Source organism: Ochotona princeps, chromosome 11 (genome assembly GCF_030435755.1).
Source record: "Ochotona princeps isolate mOchPri1 chromosome 11, mOchPri1.hap1, whole genome shotgun sequence".
In the NCBI taxonomy this organism is placed as follows: Eukaryota; Metazoa; Chordata; class Mammalia; order Lagomorpha; family Ochotonidae; genus Ochotona; species Ochotona princeps.
This window is the reverse complement of record NC_080842.1, coordinates 7,389,357-7,410,455: the sequence shown is the minus strand read 5'-3', so window position 1 is coordinate 7,410,455 and position 21,099 is coordinate 7,389,357. Positions and strand designations below refer to the sequence as shown.

Below are 21,099 nucleotides of genomic sequence, written 5' to 3'. Positions count from 1 at the left end.
TGGGCCAGCCCTGCTTCCCACTCTGGCCTGGGAGGCAGCCTCATGCCTCTAACAGCTCCAGGGGGACAGAACTACCCATGGAGATTGTCCAGGCCCCCGGGGTGTTTGCTTCTAACCATAAACACTCCAGGTCATAGCGGGACCAAGAGGAAGCCGGTTCTTAAGATGCCAACTCCCCCATCCCTCTGACTGGATGACATCAGGGCGGTGAATAATCAGGCTGGCTCCAGGCCAGGATAGGCTGAGCTGCTTCCACCAGCCAACTTCCTCTGCTCCCCTTCCCCTGAACATAGGCCCCCCGCCCTGCCTGTCCCCCATCAGGGCTCCCCCAGCTGGTGTACCCGCCAAGCCCGCCCACCAGGGCCACTGACCCCACCCCCTGCCTTGAAACTTAAAGGAGGCAGCTGCGGCTGCAGGAGCCTGGGAGAGCCTTGCCGGGATCCAGCGAGCCAGAGCAGCCAGTGGCACGGTAAGCTGGGGTTTCTGCGCCTTTCTTTTCTCTCTTCAAAGTCTCTGGGCCGTGGGAGCCCTCGCAAAGACTGCAGTCTGCTCCCCGAGGAGAAGCCTTCTCGGTGCTTGATTGGAATCAGGTCAGAAAGTGAGATGTTGCCGAGGAGGCAGTGAGGCGGCCAGCCCTTTGAGATGAGTGCAGCTCAGAGGTGTTTGTCCCAGCTCGCAGAGTGCAGGGTCAAGGAAAAAGAATGAGCCTGCCTCGTGACCTAAAGGCAGCCAGCGTAGCATCAGCTCTGGCCAGCTCCCGGCTGCCTGGGGCCTGGAGGATGGGAGTGTCCGGCTGTCTTCACTCCTGCTGTGTGAGCCCAGGAGGCAGCAGCCTGGTGCAAGGGTGACCCACCTGCAAGTGCTTAATTCACAGGCCGCAAGTGAGAAGCAGGCAGATTTCCCAGGCCATGCGTTTCCATGAGGGAGTGAGCCAGCATGAAGAAAAATGCCACCCCCTCCACTTGTCCAGTGCCTAAGTGGCCAGTGTGGCTCCCTGAGAGGTTACTTTTGTTTATTTTTTTAACTCCATGTGCATTGTCACCAGAGTGGTTCTGTTTAAGGCTTCTCAATTACAGCAGGGGGAGAGCATTCGGCTGGAAGGCAAGCAGGCCTGCTAGGTCTTCACTGTGGTTACCTTTGTCTTAGCCTCTTGAGCGCAGCTTGGGAGGGAGAAGGGCCATAGGTAGAGTTTCCTGGTGGCTCAAAGAAGTGTATGGCAAAGACGCATCCAGTGGCTGGCTGGGAATAATTACCATGGTCCCCTGCAGCTGTTGGATGGCAACACAGGTATGTGTGTGTGTGTGTGTGTCTGTGTGTGTGTGTGCACGTGCACAAACATGCCTCTCAAGCATCTACAATGCTGTGAATCCAAAGGTGGCTTCCCGGCAGTTCTCGGAAGACTCATGCTGGGCTTTAGACGCCAGCTAGTCTAGAATCAATACATGACTTACTGGCTGGCTTACTGGCATTGCTGCCTCCTACTCTTGAGCTCTCCGAGCCCGGGACCTGACTCCTACCAGCAACCAATAAACAAGAAGTGGGGCTTTGTCCCGTATGGCTCATCTCTGCTCAGATGTCCTTAGACCATCTGAGTATGTGTTCTGATGTGTCCTGGCAGGTTCTCCCAAGTTCCCAGCGACTCCCAGTTACTTTTTTGTGGTCCCGGACAGCTCTGGCAGCTGGGGGTTGGCTGAGCAAGGGCAATGATCCTGTTAACTCTGTGAGCTCCCAGGAGCCAGGACACCAGTTTGTAGCTCTCTGGGGTCCAACTCAGCAGAGCTGCTGACCACACAGGACGTGTCCAACAGCCCAGGCTCACCTCTGGCATGTGCCAAAAGCACAGCACACTGCTTTGGGAAAGCTTATTATCCTGCTGAGGCCTGTTATTAATCTCCCAAATCTTTTTTTTTTTAAGATTTCTTTTTTTATTTGAAAGACAGAGTGCTAGAGACAGACAGAAGAATCTTTTATCTATTGATTCACTCCCTGAATGGCCACAACAGCTGGGGCTGGCGCAAGCTGGAGCCAGGAACGTAGGACTCCATTGTGGTCTCCCGTGTGGGTGCAGGGAACCAAGTACTTGAACCATCTGCTGGGGCTTTTCCAGGCAGATCAGCCAGGAGCTGGACAGGAAGCGGAGCAGCTGGGACTTGAACAGGTACTCTTATTCGGAACGCCAGGGTCACAGGTGGCAACTTCACTTGCTGTGCTAGAACTATGACCCAGCTCGCACAGAGAGCCTGCCACTTGAAGGCAAAGTGGTGGCTTCAGGATATGTGTGTTGGTTGTATCCATCTGACAACTGCAGTGGTGCTGTGGATCCCAGACAGAACACCACCCAAAATCCAAAAACCCGCGTGCTTCCCCCACACCCCCTGCCCTTTGGTCAGACTGAGTCCTTGCCCTTCCAGCAGGGCACCTGACAATGGCACTGCCATCCACCCCCTCCCTGGGCGCTGAGTAAGCTTGAGGACCAAGATGTGTGGCTCCTTTTCACAGAGCCCCAGCCTGGGCACGGCTTGGCACCCCATCAGCTCCAGATAGTAACCATCCCCCAACCCGGGGGAATGCAGGGACAGATGAAGCGGGGATCCCTGTGACAAGAACTAGAGCCTGTCTGAGGCTGGACACAGGCAACAGGGAGGAACACAGGATAGCTGTAAAAGAAACACACGCCCTACCAGCTCACAAAGAGAAAGTTGCTGTAGCAAGAACCAGCCACTACCACCTACACTGGGCAAGAGAAAGAGTCGGGCTTTTTTTTTTTTTTTTTTCTGTTTCTGGGAAGCCTCTGTTTCCTGATTTTCCTGGTGGAGCTGCCTCTGGTTGTCCAACATCCACATGGTCTGCTCCCCGGCCATCCTCCACACACAAGCCTGCCCACCCTGATACCTGGACTGCCAGCTGTGGCAGCTGCTAATGCCAGCTTCATTCTAAAAGTGCAGGGTGGCCCTGGCATGGCATGGTGTGGTGCCTGGGAAGAGGAAATAAAACAAAACAGATAGAAAAAGATGCTGATAATAATAAGCTAAAAGATACCACTGCCAGTAAAGGAAACAAGACTGCTGTTCCCAGGGCCCTGTCTGTGAGCAGAGATCCGGGATGTGTAACTGAACGGATAACCCGCATGTTCACCCCTGGGGGCCACCGGGACCCCTGGTAGCTCGGCCTCTGCCCTGCCACATGGGACAGTAAGCACTGGCCTGCAGGAGGCGCAGTCCCAGCCTCTCTGATCACCACCATTCCGCACAGCAGAAGTCAGGAAACCAGCGCCCAGGGAGGCTCGCTCTCCCCCGTGCAGCACCACCTGTCAGTGGCCACTGGAGGTCCAAGGGGAGAGTCCAGGGGCCATGCTCCTTGCCTTTCTTATGACATGCCGCTCTTGGGTGTCAACTTGGAGTTCCTTGAGAACGTTCCAGCCAAGTGCCAGACAAGGGAACGGCGGGGAGGAATGCAGCAGCTCAGATTTGGGTGGAAAAATCAAGTCTGTAGTGTGTGAGCCCCATGCTTCCCCTCACAGGGTGGGGGAGGGGCATGCCACCTGGGACTTTCTTTTTTGAAAGATTTGTTTATTTTTATTAGAAAGTCAGACACACAGAGAGGAGGAGAGACAGAGAGGAAGATCCTCCATCCACTGATCCACTCCCCAAGTAACAGCCAGGAGCTTCTTCCAGGGCTCCCATGCGGGTGCAGGGTCCCAAGGCCCTGGGCTATTCTCAACTGCTTTCCCAGACCACAAGCAGGGAGCTGGATGGGAAGTGGGGCCTTTGGGACACGAACCGGCGCCCATGGGATCCTGGCGCACACAAGGCAAGAACTTTAGCAGTTAGGCTACTGTGCTGGACCCACCTGAGACATTCTTGAAGTTCAGTGGTCTTGTCTGTGACAATAAAATGAAGCTGGCCCAGGCAATGGAGCAGATGTAAAGGCATGGCGTGATCTCCTGACTCAAATGGGCAGTGTTGGCCGGCAGGTGGGCAGTTTTTGTCCAGAGTGCAGTGTACTCTGCTGCCCCTCTCTCAGAAGGCCAGTGACATGTCAGGAGTCAACGAGAACTTCTGATGGCCACTTCCTGATCCGGGGGTTTTGCCATGTGGAAGTGGAGGGAGGCGTAATCTGAGGGCTGCGTGTGTAGTGATGTTTGCTTTAGGGATTGGACGGGGCTGGGCAGCCCCCGTGAGGCCCAAGGGCTTGCATTGTAGTGCTGTGACTAATGGAGCTGGTTTCTGCTCATCAAACCTTGTTTTCCTGCAAAAGGATCTAGGTTTATTTAGCAAAGGCTTGTTTTTTTCTTTGCTTTTCATTGTAGGAGGCAGGACAGACTTCTTTATTCTCAGATTGGTTCTGCCCCCTGGCACCTCCAGATAACCAGGTTGCCTAGCAAGACTGGAGTGCCTGAGTGATGAACAGCTAAGCACACAGGTATAAATGCTGCTTTTATAGCTTAGTTTCCTGTGCAGGTGTTTCCAAGTTGCTTTGGGGAGAATTCTGTTCTGATGATGGCGTTGGGGATGGGGTGGCACCAGGATTCTACTTCCTTCACCTAACTTGGACTGATCAAATTAGAAAAAACAAATTCCTCTCCTCAAGAAAACACATAAGCTCTTTGATCTGTAGAAATCGCCTTTTGGAAAATTAAGAATTTTTTGTCTGGGGTGGGTTTCAGTCTCAATGTTAAGGCTCTGGCACCAGCTTCCTGCTGATGCACACACCCTGGGGCACAGCAGTGAGTGCTCAAGCACTTGGGTCCTTGCAACCCACTGGAAGTCCTAGACTGAGTTCCTGGCACCCAATTGCCACCCAGTCCAGTCCTACCTGGTCTACATAGGTATCTGAAGTATAAACCAGCAGATGGGAAACTCTGTGTTTTTCTGCCTCTCAAATGATGAATCTTTTTTAAGCAAACACTTGTGTGATGGTAGTTTTTGAAAATGATTTTGGGGGCCTGTAATGTGGCATGGCGAGTTGAGTCGCTGCTATCCTATAGCGATACCATTTCAAGTCCTGGCTGTTCCACTTCCAGTCCAACTCCCTGCTAATGCAACTTGGAAGGCAGCAGAGGATGGTCTAAGGCTTGGATCCCTGCCCCCATGTAGGAGAGTCAGATGGAGTTACTGGCTTCTGGCTTTAGCCTGGCTTAGCCTTACCCACGACAGCCATTTGCAGAGTGAACTAGAGGATGGAAGATCTTTCTGTAACTTTCAAATGGATCGTAAAATAGAGAAAAAATGTTCACTTGGAAACCTTGGCTTCTCCCCTCACCTCTTGTCGCGAAGCTGGAAACAGGCCTTTGCTGTTTTCAGGGATGGGGGCGTTGCCAGCTCTTGTCTGGCTGTTGCTTTCCAACTGGGCTATGGTGGTTGGGGGTGGAGGGCCATCGGAATGTGCTGCTTGTCTCAGGGTGTGAGTCACTTCAGGGTGTCAGGGTCTGAGAGATTGGATCTGTAACATTCCCAGGGAGAAGCTGGACAGAGCTAAAATAACACTGGGAGCAATTCTTGCCAATCCTGCACGTGGGGCAGGGCTTGGCCACATTTACGGCAGCCGAGCGCTCTGATCTTTGCAGAGCCATCTCCTCCCTGCTCCCACTTGGCCCCTTCTTGTGGATAGGGAGTACAAACTCCAAGTCCAGTTGGTGGCTGACACGGCAGGTGGGCAACTTTGTATGGCTCACACTCAGAAATACAGAATCTGTGGCTTGGCAGGTGGTGCTGGAAGCATCCCTGATAGCCAATCGCTGTCTTCCATAGCATTAACAAAAAACAAAACAAAAACAAAGCATGTGGTTGAAGGCTGTAGTCGAAGCACTTACACTTTCCATGTAGACAGCTGGTGCACACTCATTGCATCGTCTGTTCTCACAACAACAGAAACCACAAAATACTGTTCCTGGAGGAAGCCTGGGAGAATCCAGCCCACTTGGGGTTTGCATCGCTGGGAACGGATCTGCCTTCTTGAGCTGTAAATCCCTCCAGGAAGGGCGGTGCATTGACTGTCATTCAGTCATCTTTACCTAATTTCAGGGGTGGTTGGCTAACAGGGCACAAGGAGAAAAAAACTCCACCTGCTGATGCCCAGGTCTTTCCTTGGCTTATCCTACTGCTCTGCTCAACCCAGCATCAGGTCATAATGCTGCCCACCACGTGCCATCACCATGTGACTGCTGCGGGACCGAACACCAGGCTGCTGGCTGGCACCATGAGCGAGTTCTCTGCCAGCGTGACAGTCATCGCTGGCTCTGGAGGACAGAGCATCCCTAGGAGTGGGGGAGGCTTCCAGCTAGGTTCTCTCCCTCGTCCCCTTGCCAAACTTGTTCCCATTTTCCCCTACAGCCGTCCGTCCCCAGGGACCAGGGGACATCATTGTGCTGGTGCAGACAATAGGACCCAGGCGGGAAACCAGTGTTGCCCCAGCACACACACACACGTGCACACACATGCAGATCGTGTGTCAGCAGCAGCCAGGCCAGCTGAGAGAACCAGCTGTGTCCAGTGCTAAGGTGCCCGCCCAGGCAGCGGGCTTTGTTGCCAAGCCACACCCCTCACTTTCTAATTCGGATGCAGTCACTGTCTGCGCATCCCTGAGTTGGCTGACTATATTTGCCAGCAAAGGATGTCTTGTGCAAATCTGAAAAAAAAAAAAATCAGTTCTCCAGGCTAGGCTGGGCCCTCCAGGCCTGGACATGGGGCCCTGCAGCCCTGGACCAGCCCCTGGGTCCCTCAGCATCAGCTTCCATCCTGGTCTTTGCTCTACTTCATTTCATCCCTTCTTCCTTCCTCGCTTTCTTGCTTTCTTTCTTTCTTTTTATTTCTGTGATGATTGGGAGAAACTTAAATACAGCAAAGGGAAGAGAATAAAGATCAAATCTGTGCATTTGTGAAGTGAATTGAGATTCTCACCCCTCGTGCAGGTCCCACCTCTGTGGGGTGGGGATGGGAGCTGTGGTGGCCTGGGCTGGTCTGAGCCTTGCATTGCTCCTGCAGGCTCCACTGCTGCTCCCGGCCCTGCCCCCAGCCCTCCACACCCATCTCCTTACTAACAAAGGCAAAACCAGGACGCCTCCTCCCCCTTCCCCCTGCTTCCAGCTGGGCCATGACTAACCCCTGTGGTCAGCAACTTTTCCTCCCAGCTGCTGGGACCGCCTCTGTGTGCTGCCCCATGGCATGCATCTGCCCACCTGGCGAGGCCAGGGAGACCCCCGTGGCAGTGGAGTCCCGACAATGCCAGCTGCACTCCACAACAGCACATCTCTGCACTCACTGGGAAAGGGTTGAACACCACGTGGCTGCGGGAGTCTCACCCCTCCCCATGGCCGGTCTGTCCCGGGCTTCCAAAAGTTCGCAGCAAATGGAGAGACGTCTTATGCGTACTACAAGAAGGCTATGCCTGGATTTCATTTAATTTGCATTCAAATTAATGATTCTATTAAAAAGTAACTTCTTGCCCACTGCTTTAAAAGATTTATTTTTATTTTTACTTGAAAGGCAGGTTTTATAAACAGAGGAGAGACACAGAGAGGTTTTCTATCTGCTGGCTCCCTCCCCAAATGGCTACAACAAGCAGGTTGCCAAACAATACCCCCAAGCTGGTTGGGGGCATTGTTGTAGAACCCCCATACTGGGTCTTCTTGCTGGTTGGGGGCATTGTTATAGAACCCCCAAACTAGGTCTGCTTGCTGGTTGGGTCTGCTTGCTTGACACGCAGAACAGCAATCACTAAGATAACAGCGATGGAAAAAATGTATTTACTGCGAAGCCCAGAGCAAGGAGCTGTTGCTTAATTCCCGGGTTCCCTGAGGACTTGGGGCAAAGGTTCTTATATAGAGACTTGGGGCTGGGAGGTGGGTGATCAGCTCGTGTGTCCTGCTTGGTCAGTGGAACTCATGACCTTCCAGTGATTGGTCAGTGATGCCGTGTTCTTTAAGGGATTCGTGATGGCCAAGTGGACGCCCGTCGGTCTGGGGGTTACATGAATACGGCAGCTACATTCTACTCAGACCTGAAATTCGCTCACCCCAGTGACTCCAGGACCTTACTGGTCATTGAGGTTCTTATCTTGTGAGCAGCTAATGACTCCTCCAGTCTGGTGATTAGGAGCCTGTAAGGCCAGTTGGGTCACTGCTTGAAGTCAGTGAATTCCTTCTGATAAAAGGCAAGCAAGGACACCTGGTGCTAAGGGAAACAGGAGGCTGGGTTCTACCACTACATAATAGGGCTTTGGTTTCAGCCAGAGATAAACTAATCTGAAGCCAGGCACCAGAATCTTAATCCAGGTCTCCCACATGGGTGCAGAGGCCCAAGGACTTGAGCCATCCTCCACTACTCTCTCAGTCCATAAGCAGAGAGCTAGATCAAAAGTGAAACAACTGGGACTTGAACCAGCACTCATTTGGGATGCCGGCACTGCAAGCAGAAGCTTAGTGTACTGTGCCACTGCGTCAGCCCAAATCAATGTCCTTTCATTTCATTTTCCACCAACTTTGTAGGGGGCTGTAGTAGGGGAACCCCAGGGACAAAGAGATGAAATAAGCTTCAGAGAGTTATGTTTTCGGCAAAGATCATAAGTGACAGGAGAACAGCGAAGGGAAATCTCACGAAAAGGGAAATGCAATGGAATGAAGGAGCCATTTCCGGGGTCCAAAGGTCCCAGTGTGTGCTCCCCCATTCCTTGTCTGGGCTGTGCTCCCTCTGTTTAACTGCCTCCTTGTCCTGCCCTGCTCTGCCCTACAGCCAAGGGAGATTGCCCTGAGCAGGCAAAAAAGAAACAAAGGCTGCAAGCTGGCCTTGCATTTGCTTCAAACGCTGGGTGCAGGGCGGGGCTGAGGGAGGTCAGCAGTCCTTGGAAGAGGGGTGTGGCTGAGAAGCGGCCTCTGGGTTCCTGACTGAGTCCCTTGTCCCTAAGAGACACCTGTACGCCCCGCCCACAGTGTCTGCCGGTCACCAGCAGCCCAGGGAAGAACCAGCCCAGTTTCAAGAGGCTCCTGCTTAGACGGGGCAGCCAGCCCCACAGTTAGGATGCCCGCGCATCCCTCGTCAGGGTTCCTGTGTTTAGACCTTGGTCCTGGACCCTGTCCCCAGGCAGCAACGGTGGCTCAGGTAACCTAACTGGAAGTGACTGGGGGCAGGAGAGAGAGGGGCAGGGCCACTGGGAGCTGGGAGTGGCTAGAGCAGCTGTCAGGAGAGGCGGGAGGACATGGTGAAAGCAGTGGAGGACGGCCCAAAGCCTTGGGCTCCTGCACTCACATGGGAGACCTGGAACAAGCTCCTGGTTTCAGATCAGCCCACCTCCAGCTATTGCAGCATTTGCGGAGTGAACCAGAGGATGGAAGAATTCTTTCTCTCTGTCCTCCCTCTGTAACTCTTTCAAGTAAAATAAATCTTTTCTAAATATTACATCCCAACCATTATGCCTTGTGCTGGCGTTTCTCATGTGGGGGCAGGTGCTGGAGGCACCTGATGCGGTGCCAGGCTCCCGCACTGCGCATGTTGCACTGTTCCGCCACATCACTCAGCTCTCCTCCCTGTGTTTGCAGCACTGCCGGAACTCTCCCAAGAGACGCAGGAAGGATGCACCTGGTGGCTGCAGGGCTCCTGTGTGTGCTGCTGCTTTGCAGAGCCAGCCAGGTGAGTGTCCAGCCCCACGGGACTGCCATGCCCCCAGACAGCCCTCCATGGAACTGGGAGTCCACAGCCATGCTGTAGCATGACTGCAAGGCTTTAGCCTCGTGGAGAAGACACCCATCAGGATACCTAGACCCCACACTTAGGGTTCCTGGGTTCAAATCCCAGCTCCACTGCTGGAGTTCAGCTTCCTGCTAATGCAGCCTTGGTGGGGAGGGTGCAAGAGGGGGATTGGGGATGGAGAGGTTAGCAGCAGTGGCTCAAGAAGTCCTATCTGGACCACTAACGTGGGAGGCCTGCATTGAATTCCTGGCTCCTGGCTTTGACCCAGGCTAGTCCTGGTCCTAGTGGGTATTTGGGGAATAAAGTAGTAGATGAGCTCTTGCTCTGTTGGTCTGTGTCTCGATTAAATATGAGAGAGAGAGAGACAGAGAGAGAGAGAGAGAGACACAGAGAGAGACACAGAGAGAGAGAGAGAGAGAGAGAGAAAGAGAGAGAAAGAGAGGATGCAGAGAGGCCAGGAACAGAAGGGAAGCAGCTGCTCCCTGTGGCTGGCACCTGGGCATTTCTTAGCCCCGCCCCCACCAGCCTTCTCTGAAGCCGTCCAAGCCTATGTTTTCATCAGTCCAAGGCGGTACACAGGCTGCCAGCCACAGGAGCAGACAGCTGTCCCCTGAGAGGGCAGAAGGTGCCTGACCTCACGGGGGTATCCTAGAGGGCCAAAGCAGCAATGCCCCTACAGCAGGGTTCTAGACAAGGGAGAAGCAGGACTGCCCATGTGGTAGCTGCTGGCCACAGTCTGCTGCTGTTCTGATGTAATCTTTGGGGCTGGCACTGTGGCACAGCATGTTAAGCTTCTGCTTACAGTGCTGGTATCCCATGTGGGTACCAGCTCAAGTCCAGGCTGCTCCATTTCCCATCCAGCTCCCTGCTGATATGTCTGGGAAAGTAGTGGAGGGCAGCCCAAGTGCACAGGCCCCTGCGCCCCTGTGCCCCTGTGGGAGATCCAGATGGACTTTCAGGTTCTGGGCTTCATCTTGGCCCAGCCCTGGCTTCTGTGGCCTTGTAGCAGCAGATGAAAGATCTCTCTTTCTCACTCTGAGTTTCCAATAAACAAATAAGTCTCCTTTAAAAAAATAATAATGTAGACCTGTGTGACGGCTCAATTGGCTAATTCCTCCCTGTCCCCCACTGTAAGCACCAGGATCCCACATGGGATCCCAGCTGTTCCACTTCCCATCCAACACCCTGCATAGGATCTGGAAAAACAATGGAGGCTGGCCCAAAGCCTCGGGACCCTGCACCCGTGTGGGAGACCCAGAGGAAGTTCCTGGCTCCTAGCTTTGGATCAGCTCAGTACTGGCTGTTGTGGCCATTTGGGGAGTGAGCCAGCAGATGGAGGATCTGTCTCTCCTCTCTGTAAATCTGATCTGCCTTTCCAATAAAACAAATTATAAATTTTTTTAAAAAAATAGTAATGCAAGGTTACTTGAAAATAGGTAAGGTTAGAGGTTCCAGTTTTGGTCATAGTAGCCACATGTCAGTGCTCAGTGGCCCAGGGCATAAGCGCATCCTGGACATCAGTGGCAGGTAACTATGGCATTCCGAAAGTCCTTTGGGCTGGCACTGAGCTGGACGAGGCAGCGTATGGGTGGTCCTTGGGGGCTGGCTCCCCGAGGCAGCAGTCCAGACACGCGCCTGGCAGGTGCATGGCCAGCCTACCCTCTACCGCTCCTTTCCATTTTGGTTCTGAGGACTCAGTATGGCTGACCCTACTCCATCCCTGGTGTCTCTGCAGGAAACGCACCCACGGGTGAGAAGAGGAGCCAGGTCCTCCCAAGGTGAGATGGCACAGCCAGGATGCACGGGATGCCAGAAGGGCAGGGCCACGCCGAGGGGCCCTCGCAGGCTGGGGAGAGTCCCCCAGGCTCTGTGCGGGCGGGCTGCCTGCTTGGTCACATTCAGACGCCAGTCACATTGCGGCTCAGAAGTGTGACTCGGAGGTACGGAGACGGCAGGCCAGGTTGTCCTGGGCCTCACCGCCTTCTTGCAGGAGTCAGCCCTGCCTCCGTCCCCAGAGTTTCCTATAGTTTTGTAAAAGAGCAAGAGGCCGTGATCCTGCAGGCTTCCTGTCTCTGCAAAGCCAGAGGTGGCTCCAGGGAGCTGAGGCTCATCCTAGGAGGCCCAGGCTAGTAGGGAACTGTGCACAGGCACAGGAGGCTCCGCCCAGCCCCAGTCCAACTTCCTGAGCTGGCTGCTGGGGTCTGTGACACCTGAGTGACAGTGAAGCACCAACTAGGTCACAGGTGTGACAAACCTGGCTGTGACAGCGAGCGTGTGCTGCTACTTCAGTCGGTTCCAAGTCACTTCTACAAAATGGCATTCTAACTGAAGAACACCAACATGGAAGCGAACGTGAATGGGAGTAATTCAATTGTGTTCACCTAAAAAATTAGCCAAAAATAATGGTTAACTAAGAATAGCACAATTTTTACCTCCCCCTCCAAGCTAAAATGTGTATATTTTTGAACACTAAGGCAGAATACAATCACTTCTGTGTGATGATACTCAGAGATCAAAAACTATGGTGGGGGTTGGTGTTGCAGTGCGGTAGGTTAGGCGGCCACCTGCAACCCCCAAGTATCCCATATGAGCCACAGCTGAAGTTCCAGCTGCTCTGCTTCTTATCCAGCTCCCTCTAATGCAGCTTGGAAAGCAGTGGAGGATGGCCCACGTGCTTGGGTTTCTGTTACCCACAAAGGACACCCTACTGGAGCTCCAGGCTCCTGGTCATTGTGGCCATTTGTGAAGTGAACCACTGGATGGCAGGCATATCTCTCTCACTCTGGCTTTGAAATAAATGGATCTGCCCTGGAATGGCAAGGAGGAGCCCTTGAACCTCTTCTCAGAGCTGTGTGCTAAGCGGCTGGCCCCCTCCTCTGTCGTAGTGACCTGCGTGGAGCAGCGGATGCAGCTGACATTCCAGTTACTGGAGTCGTGGCTGCGCCCTGCGCTGCGAAGCAACCGGGTTGAATACTGTCGGTGCACCAGCAGTGGACCTCGGTGCCATTCGGTGCCTGTAAAAAGTACGTACAGCTTCCCGCTCACCTGGGGGAGGGAGAGCTCAGGGGCTTCCCCTCAGATCCGCTCAGAGATCCCTTTCTGGAACACGCTCCGCCTCCAGCGAAGAGGAAGGTCAGAGTGAACTGGAGTGATTCTAGCGACCTCCGGAGTGAGGCTAGCGGCTGCTCTGCGCTGCGCTCCTGTTTCGGGGACCCATCTGTAGAAGTGGGCGTGGGGAGATGGCACCTGCTTTAAGGTCTGCTGGGAGGAGCCAGGCTGCACAGCATGGGCACTCTCAGACCTTGTGTTGGCTCTGCAGGCTGCAGTGAACCACGCTGTCTCAACGGGGGCACCTGCTGGCAGGCGCAGCACTTCTCAGACTTCGTCTGCCAGTGCCCTGAAGGATTTGTTGGGAAGCGTTGTGACGTAGGTGAGTGGGTATGAGTGAGGGACCTCACTCCTGACTCCGCATCTGCCCAGGTGGTGGTGGCCAAGAGCAGGGGCTGGGCCAGGGAGGGACCAGGTGAGGGGTCGGTGGGTGGGGTGGGCGGATGTGCGGATATTTGCAAACCCAAACGACAGAGGGCCTGGGCGCTTGAGATGATGTGGGTCCTGCCCCCGAGCAGATACCAGGACCAAGTGCTACAGGGACAAGGGCATCGGCTACAGGGGAACCTGGAGCACCTCGGAGAGCGGGGCTGAGTGTGTCAACTGGAACAGCAAGTGGCTGGTCATGAAACCCTACAATGGGCGGAGACCCAATGCCCCGCAGCTGGGCCTGGGGAACCACAACCACTGCAGGTGAGGGAGACCCAGGCCCAGGAGTGGATCTGGGACCAAAGTGCTGTGGTTGGGATGTGCTTGTCCTAAGAAAGCTCTTGGCTGCAAGCAGGGGTCTGCGGGGATGGGGTCGGGGATTTATTCCATTTATTGTAAATAAATAGAAACGCCATACAGCGAGAGGGAGGAAAGAGACAGAGATCTTTCATATGTTAGTTCACTCCCCAAATGGCCTCATCAGCCAAGGCTGGCCCAGGCCAAAGCCAGGGACTCTGTCAGGTGGCCCACTTGGGTGTAGGAGTCCCAAGTACTTGGGCCATCCGCTGCTGCTTTGCTAGGTGCCTTAGCAGAGAGCTGAAAGAAGAGTGGAACAGAGGACCCGGCAGGGTGGCCTAGAGTGTTAAATACTCGCCTTGAACGTGCCAGGATCCCATATGGGCGCCGGTTCTAATCCTGGCAGACCCGCTTCCTATCCAGCTCACTGCTTGTGGTCTGGGAAAGCAGTGGAGGATGGCCAAAAGGCTTGGGACCCTGCACCTGGCTCCTGATTGAGATAGGCGCCACCTCTGACCATTGCAGCCACTTGGGGAGTGAATCAGCGGATGGAAAATTTTCCTCTCTGTCTCTCCTCCTTTCTGTATATATCCGACTTTGCAATAAAAATGAATAAATCTGGGCCCGGCAGCGTGGCCTAGCAGCTAAAGTCCTCGCCTTGAACACGCCAGGATCCCATATGGGCGCTGGTTCTAATCCTGGCAGCTCCACTTCCCATTCAGCTCCCTGCTTGTGGCCTGGGAAAGCAGTCAAGGACAACCCAGGGCCTTAGGACCCGCACCCATGTGGGAGACCTGGAGGAGCTCCTGGCTCCTGGCTTTGGATAGGCACAGCACCAGCAGCCATTGCGCTCACTTGGGGAGTGAATCATTGGACAGAAGATCTTCCTCTCTGTCTCTCCTCCTCTCTGTTTATCTGACTTTGTAATGAAAATAAAAATAAATCTTTAAAAGTAAATAAATAAATCTTTTTTTTAAAAAGTGGAGCAGCCAGGGAGTTTGAACTGGTGTCCATAGGGAATGTTACAGGTGGAGCATAAACACGCTGTTCCACCGTCAACTTCCCCGGCTGTTTTTTATTTTTAGTTTTTGCTTTTTTCCAGAAACCCAGACAAAGACGTGAAGCCCTGGTGCTATGTCTTCAAGACAGGGACATACATCCCAGAGTTCTGCAGCACACCAATCTGTCCCAAGGGTAAGTGGCAGCCCTGCCCCACCCCGCCCAGCTCCAGCATCTCCCATGGGAGGAATCCAGGAGGCCCAGGCTGACAGTCCTGCAGCCCAGGAAGGCCCGGGAGACAGAAGGCCTCTCCTAGGCTTGACTTCTGGCCATTTGGTCCTGAGGTCATCTCTGGGCCTCCGCAGACAGACAAGGGGGAGGGTGGGAGTGAGTCAGTGGCTTCCAGTTCTTTCCAGAAAGAATGGATTTTCTCCCACTTCCAGTGTTCTCCGGGTTTTGTGCAGGCAGCGGTGTGTTGCAGGCCCCCCAGCTGGCCCATTCCCACATTTAGGAGATGTCGTTTCAGCACAGAGGTTCCTTTCGTTCCAGGGAGAGACGGAGAGTGCTATTCCGGGAAGGGGCAGGCGTACCGTGGCACCCACAGTCAAACCTTGTCGGGTACCAGTTGCCTCCAATGGGATTCCATGCTCCTCAGGAACAAGCAGTACACGGCCTGGCACAGGAACGCAGAGGCCCTAGGCCTGGGCCGGCACAACTACTGCAGGTGCGCAGGATCGGGCAGAGGGGGCCAGGGGAGGCAAACAGTGAGTGCCAGGGTGTGGGGGGGGAAGGGGAAGAGGGGGAGGCGTGGGTGGGGAGGGGGGAGAGGGCAAGCAGTGCACGTTAGGGACGGGGTGCAAAAGGAGCCCAAACTGACAAGAGCCAGGGCACCTCCTCACCCACCAGACACCCCAACCTTGTTCCCAGCTCAGGTCGTCAACTGTAGGCTGACTGAGCCTCTATCTGTTCCCATGATGGAAACCTTCACCTCCTTTATCATCCAGGAACCCAAATGGGGCTGCTAAACCCTGGTGCCACGTGTGGAAGAACCGCAGGCCGATGCGGGAATTTTGCGATGTACCCCAGTGCGGTAAGGGCCACGCCCCAGCGTGGGCTCACTTCCCCTGGCCCGTCCCCCATCACCCCATCACCACCACCCCCCGCCCTCCACCCCTCACTCCGGCTCTTCACAGCCAGTCACTGTCAGGAAGGCCTGGTCTGGGCAGGGAATGGGTTGGCAGGTGCAGGAGCTGAGCTGGGGGTGGCCTCATGTCCCTGTGTCCACGTGTGCCATGGGCGGGGATGATGGGAGGGCAGGGAGAAAGGGAAGATGAGGAGAAGGAAGGGTCTCACTTCTTAGATGACAAGGCGCCAGCACCAGACAACCACATGAGGAGAGGTCCCCTTCCATGCCCAGAAGTCATCTCTCTAAAGTCACTGGGCCTGGCCCAGCTCCCTGGGCTCCGGGTGGTCCTGGGGGGCTCCCTGACTGCCTTGGCCTGACGTGCACCCAGAAGGCTTCCGCCTCCTGCACCCTGATCCCAACCTCACAGGCTCCTGAGTAGTGAGGTGGGGAAAGGCAGATGCAGCTGAAACAAGAGGCAGACTGGATTCCTGCAAGTCCGGGGCTGGACTGCCACGTTCCTCCAGTCCCCCTGGGCAGGGAGCACACAGCCTGGGCCCTGCACGGAGCCTTCCTCCTGAGCTCACCCCGCCCCTCTGCCAAGAGCTTGGGATTGGCAGGACAGGCAGGGCAGCTGTGGCACTTCATGGCTTCCCAAGCTGCTCCGAGGAAGGAGCAGCCAAACCTGGTGGAGAGTCCAGCCTGCGGCGGGGGTGGGGGGGGGGGTACTCCCGGGGACCTTGGCAGCAGCTCAGCCTTGCCCCCTTCCACCAGCAGGTGGTCATGCAGGAGGGCTTTGATTAATAGGCTGTTTCCCCCCACCCGGCCCATCTGCCCCGCCCCCGGCCCTGTGGGCAGTGACTACAGGCCTCACTTCTTATCCTCCCGCAGCCACGTGTGGCCTGAGGCAGGACAAGCAGCCACAGCCCCGCATCAAGGGGGGACTGTACGCCAACATCACTGCGCACCCCTGGCAGGCCGCCATCTTCACCAACCACCGGAGGTCGCCGGGGGAGCGGTTCCTGTGCGGGGGCATCCTGATCGGCTCCTGCTGGGTGCTGTCGGCGGCCCACTGCTTCCAGGACAGGTGAGGGGCTGGGCGGACCAGGGGGCATCCTCTCTCCCCACATCTGCCAAAGCCTACATCCCGAGGCTGTGTCTCCACCGCCCCCACAGCTTCCCACAGCAGCGGCTTAAGGTGGTCTTGGGCAGAACATACACCCTGGCACCTGCCCCGCAAGAACAGACGTTTGAGGTGGAGAAGTACACCATGCACAAGGAATTTGACGATAATACCTTCGACAACGACATCGGTAAGACGCCATCATGCTCCACCCCAGGGGAAAGGTGCGCCCCCTCATCTCTGTGCTCACACACTCTTCCGCCTCCGCCACCATCCTGCTCCTTCCCAGCCAGCTCTTCCAGCCCATCCTCCTCGTCCCGCCCCGGCTCATCCTCTTCCTCACTCTTGCTCACTCGCCCTCACAGCGCTGCTAAAGCTGAAATCGGCCTCATCGTCCTGTGCTCAGGAAAGCCTCTACGTGCGTCCGGTCTGCCTCCCCGAAGCCAGCCTGCAGCTGCAGGACTGGACCGAGTGTGAGCTGTCAGGCTACGGCAAACACGAGGAGTGTAAGTGCCAAAAAGTGGTAGGTAGCCCGCCTCTGCCGTGGGCAGGGCGGCCCATCCCACGCAGGAAGGGACACGCTGCTCTGTCCTCCCCCACACACCGCGGGCACGTGTCCACCTGCTCCACCTCTCAGCCGACGAACAGTGCACATCTCAGGTGGCAGGGATGCTGCCCTCAGATGCAGAGCCTGGGGTTTGCGAGTTTGGGCTGCTGGACCACAGCCTGGGGCTCGTCATATTCATGATGCACTTATTAGCTGCTTGAACCTGAGTGTGAACATCTATTCTAGCCTTCCCAAAGCCCATTTGCTCGCTGGTGGAGGGGGTGACTGAATTCTGAATGCCAGGAGGGGATTTAGGATCCCCCCCTCCCAGCGGGGCGTCCAAGCTACTGTTGGACCCTTTCCCGCCAAGCTCCTAAACTTCATAACGCGCCTCCCATCTCCCGCAGCATCTCTGTACTACTCGGAGCAGCTGAAGGAGGCACACGTGCGGCTGTACCCCGCCAACCGCTGCACCCCCCAGTATCTGAGGAATAGGACTGTCACGGACAACATGCTGTGTGCTGGAGACACCCGGACCGGAGGCAACGAAGTCAACCTGCATGATGCCTGCAAGGTAAATGGTAAAGGGAAGGGAGGCTCCTGGGCCTGCTGCAGGTTCCAGCCAGGAGGGGACTGGGTCCTGGCCAGCGCACCACCCCCACCCCTGGAACAAAGCCGCTGGAGCAAGATCAAAGTCACCTCCACCAAGACATCTGCGGTGCAGGAAATTTCCCCAGTGGCTGCACAGGAAGCTCCACCCAGAGTGGGATTTTCTGTGGGCCCCAGGCCAGCCAGGGCACTGTGAAGTGATGGAGCTGGGGAGGAGACTCAAGTGAAGGACATGTCCTTGGCTTCTGGGGCACTAGGAAAGCGGCCTGGGAAGGGGCGAGGGGTGACAGGTGAGCTGCTAGGATGCTGGCAGTGAGTTTTACAAGCTCCTAGTCAGTGCTAACACAACGGGGAAGCAAACATTTAGACTCTTTGGGTCGAAATTCCTTTATTTATTTATTTTAGTTTAGTTGAAAGGTAGCGTGGCAGACACAGGGACACACACACACACATACACATGTCTTTCATTCATTGGATTGGCTCAATCCTCACATGGCCACAAAAGTCAGGACTGGACCTGTCTGAAACCAGGAGCCTGGAACTCCATCCAGGTCTCCCATGTGCGGGGCACTGGGGCCATCCTCTGCTGCTTTCCCAGGTGCATTAGTGGGGAGCTGGGTGAGCAGTGGAGCAGCTGGCGCCTCACACCTGCGCTGTGATGCAAGGTGCAGGCACTGGAGGCAGCGGCTCAGTCACTGCGCCACAATGTCGGCCTGTGTGTTGCTATTCTGACCAGAATTGGCCCTTGCAGCTCACAGTGCTGGTGTGAAGGCCTAAGTACAGCTGAGGGATGGCTACTGCCGGGCATCTGTGCTGACCACATGCCGGGCTCTCTGTTGGGGTTGGGAAGGAGTGGGACTCGGCTCTTGCACTGAGGCCTCTGGGGATGGGATGGGTGTCTACCAGCCATCCCCCTGATCTCCTGCCAGTACCCTTGACTACCTCTGCAGTCCCACTGTGTGTGACTTCCTTGGAAACCACCCGTCAGGCACCAGGCTGGGTGTGGAGTGAAGCAGCGGCCCACCTGTGTGCCTGGAGTAAAACACAAGACCCATCTTGTGACATCCATACTAATGTAGTGGAGAGGCAGATGGACAGAATTCCCACTGGCTGGTCCACTTCCCACAAAGTCCAAAGAACCTGGGGCTGAAGCTAGCAGCCAGGAACCCAGGCCAAGTCCCCCTGTGGGTGCAGGAACTGTCACCTGCTACTGGAGTCAGGAGTGGAGCTGGGCCCTACCCCAGATACTCAGGTTCAGAGTGTGGGTGTCTTAATCAGCATTTTAAAAAGATGTTTATTTGAAAGGCAGAATTATAGACTGAGGGAGAGACAAGATCTCCCATTCACTGGTTCAATCTCCTAGTGGCCACAACCAAAGCCAGGAGCCTGGAGCATCTTCTGAGTGCCCCACATGGGTTCTGGGATCCAGATACTAGGTCATCCTCCACTGCTTTCCCAGGTGCATTAGCAGGAAGCTGGATCAGAAGTGGGGCAGCTGAGACTAGAACAGGTCCCAATATGGGATGCCGGTGCCCCAGATGAAGGCTATATTTACCATGCCATAGTGCCCACCCCAGTTTATTGAATTTCAAATCCTGCCTGCAATTGCCTGGGTGAGGTCAGAGCAGATAGGCACAGGACCCAGTTAGCTGACATGACATCGGCCTTGTCTGAACTCAGCACCTTGAAGAATACAGCAGCCAGGCTCTGGACACCCGCCCCCATCTTCCGCTTCGCTTACAGGGTGTCTTCTCTTGCAGGGTGACTCAGGGGGCCCCCTGGTGTGTATGAAGGATGGACACATGATCTTGCTGGGCATCATCAGCTGGGGAGAAGGATGTGGGGAGAAGGACCTGCCGGGCGTCTACACCAAGGTTACCAATTACCTGAACTGGATTCAGCAACACATGAAGCCCTGAGTGGACGACACAGCCCCCTCATCCTCTTCCCAAGACCAAGAGGCACATCAAGGCACAGGGCAGCTGTGGGGGAGAGTCCACAAGGGAGGGACTAGTGAGCATGTCCCCAGGTTGACTTTATAGGGTATCAGGTGGACGGAAGGTTGATGAATTAGGCCACTCCTCCTGGCATATCCTCCTGTGAGACCAGCTCATCCTGAGTAGTCTGCAGCTACTGGGTCCTTCCAGCAGGAGGTGGTGCAGCAGCTGGAGGAGTAGAAAGTACAGTTGCAATCCCCAGAGCCAACTCCTGTGGCTGGGGTGAACTCGGGCTGGCCCGAGGGCCCGGGTTGGGCCAAACCACCCTTCAGATCAGGTATCCCGCCCCCTCCCCCTTTGTTACGTTTGTGTACAGTGTAAATCTTTTGTGGGCAATGGAGATAATTGTTACCATTCAGATCACTGGTAAAAACTAGGCTGTAGCATATTGTTATAGATCCTTTCTCCTTGCTCCTGTCTGTTGCCACCACCCTGTATTATGATAAACCTAAATAATAAATGTAAATAAATCTTTAAAAAATAATAATAATAAATGTAGATATCTTTGTCACATTTTCCCCCCATGCCAGAATGGAATGGCCTTGTCATCTCTACCACCCCAGGGCCCCCATCTCGGTGTGTCTACTTGGCTTTTTCGTATGCATCCCACATGTTGGGTCCTCGCTGCTTATCACCAAGCAGTACACCAGGTGCCAGGGTGAGCAGAAAAGGGAGGAGGGAGGGGACGACACCTGGTTTAGATAAACAAACGACAAGGAGGCAGGATGGAGCCGGGCCAGAGTCACGGTGACTCAGCTGACTTCAGAGGGATTGGGAGAATCCTACGGATAAAAAAACAGAATCAGGGTAGGGCTCTGGGCTGGTAGACAGGTGGCAGGAAGGCTGGTGGACATGTGAGCGTCCAGCATGAGGAGTATGTGGCAAGGTTGGCCTGAAGCTTGGGTCGGACCTTGGCTGTCAGCTCAGGGCCATGTAGAGCATAACAGGCAGGGGCAGTTAGGCAAGTGGCGACGGGAGGGCAGTGGTCACACTAGTGGGGGACTTTGTGCTTGGTAGGCGTTGTGGTGATGAGAAGTTCCATGGATGGTACAGCCCAGCAGCCAGTGCCAGTGTCCTGTTCACACACACACACACACACACACACACACAAAATCCTATTTTGCTTTGCCACTCATTAAGGAAGAATGAGCTGCCAGTCCAACCCCCACAAGTGTGTTTGCACA

General features: G+C 55.1%; 1 protein-coding gene across 1 annotated transcript; it reads left to right on the top strand.

Annotated features, from left to right (window-relative positions):
- The first annotated feature begins 297 nt into the window (after window positions 1–297).
- PLAT (plasminogen activator, tissue type) lies at window positions 298–19,946 on the top strand. The gene is made up of 14 exons (XM_004592747.3): window positions 298–469; window positions 9,533–9,623; window positions 11,419–11,461; window positions 12,569–12,706; window positions 13,003–13,113; window positions 13,310–13,484; window positions 14,620–14,715; window positions 15,070–15,240; window positions 15,521–15,606; window positions 16,531–16,726; window positions 16,816–16,952; window positions 17,128–17,268; window positions 17,717–17,883; window positions 19,679–19,946. The coding sequence occupies exons 2-14, from the start codon at window positions 9,567–9,569 to the stop codon at window positions 19,835–19,837; spliced, it is 1,677 nt and encodes a 558-aa protein (XP_004592804.2). The 5' UTR covers window positions 298–469; window positions 9,533–9,566; the 3' UTR covers window positions 19,838–19,946.
- Window positions 19,947–21,099: the final 1,153 nt, after the last annotated feature.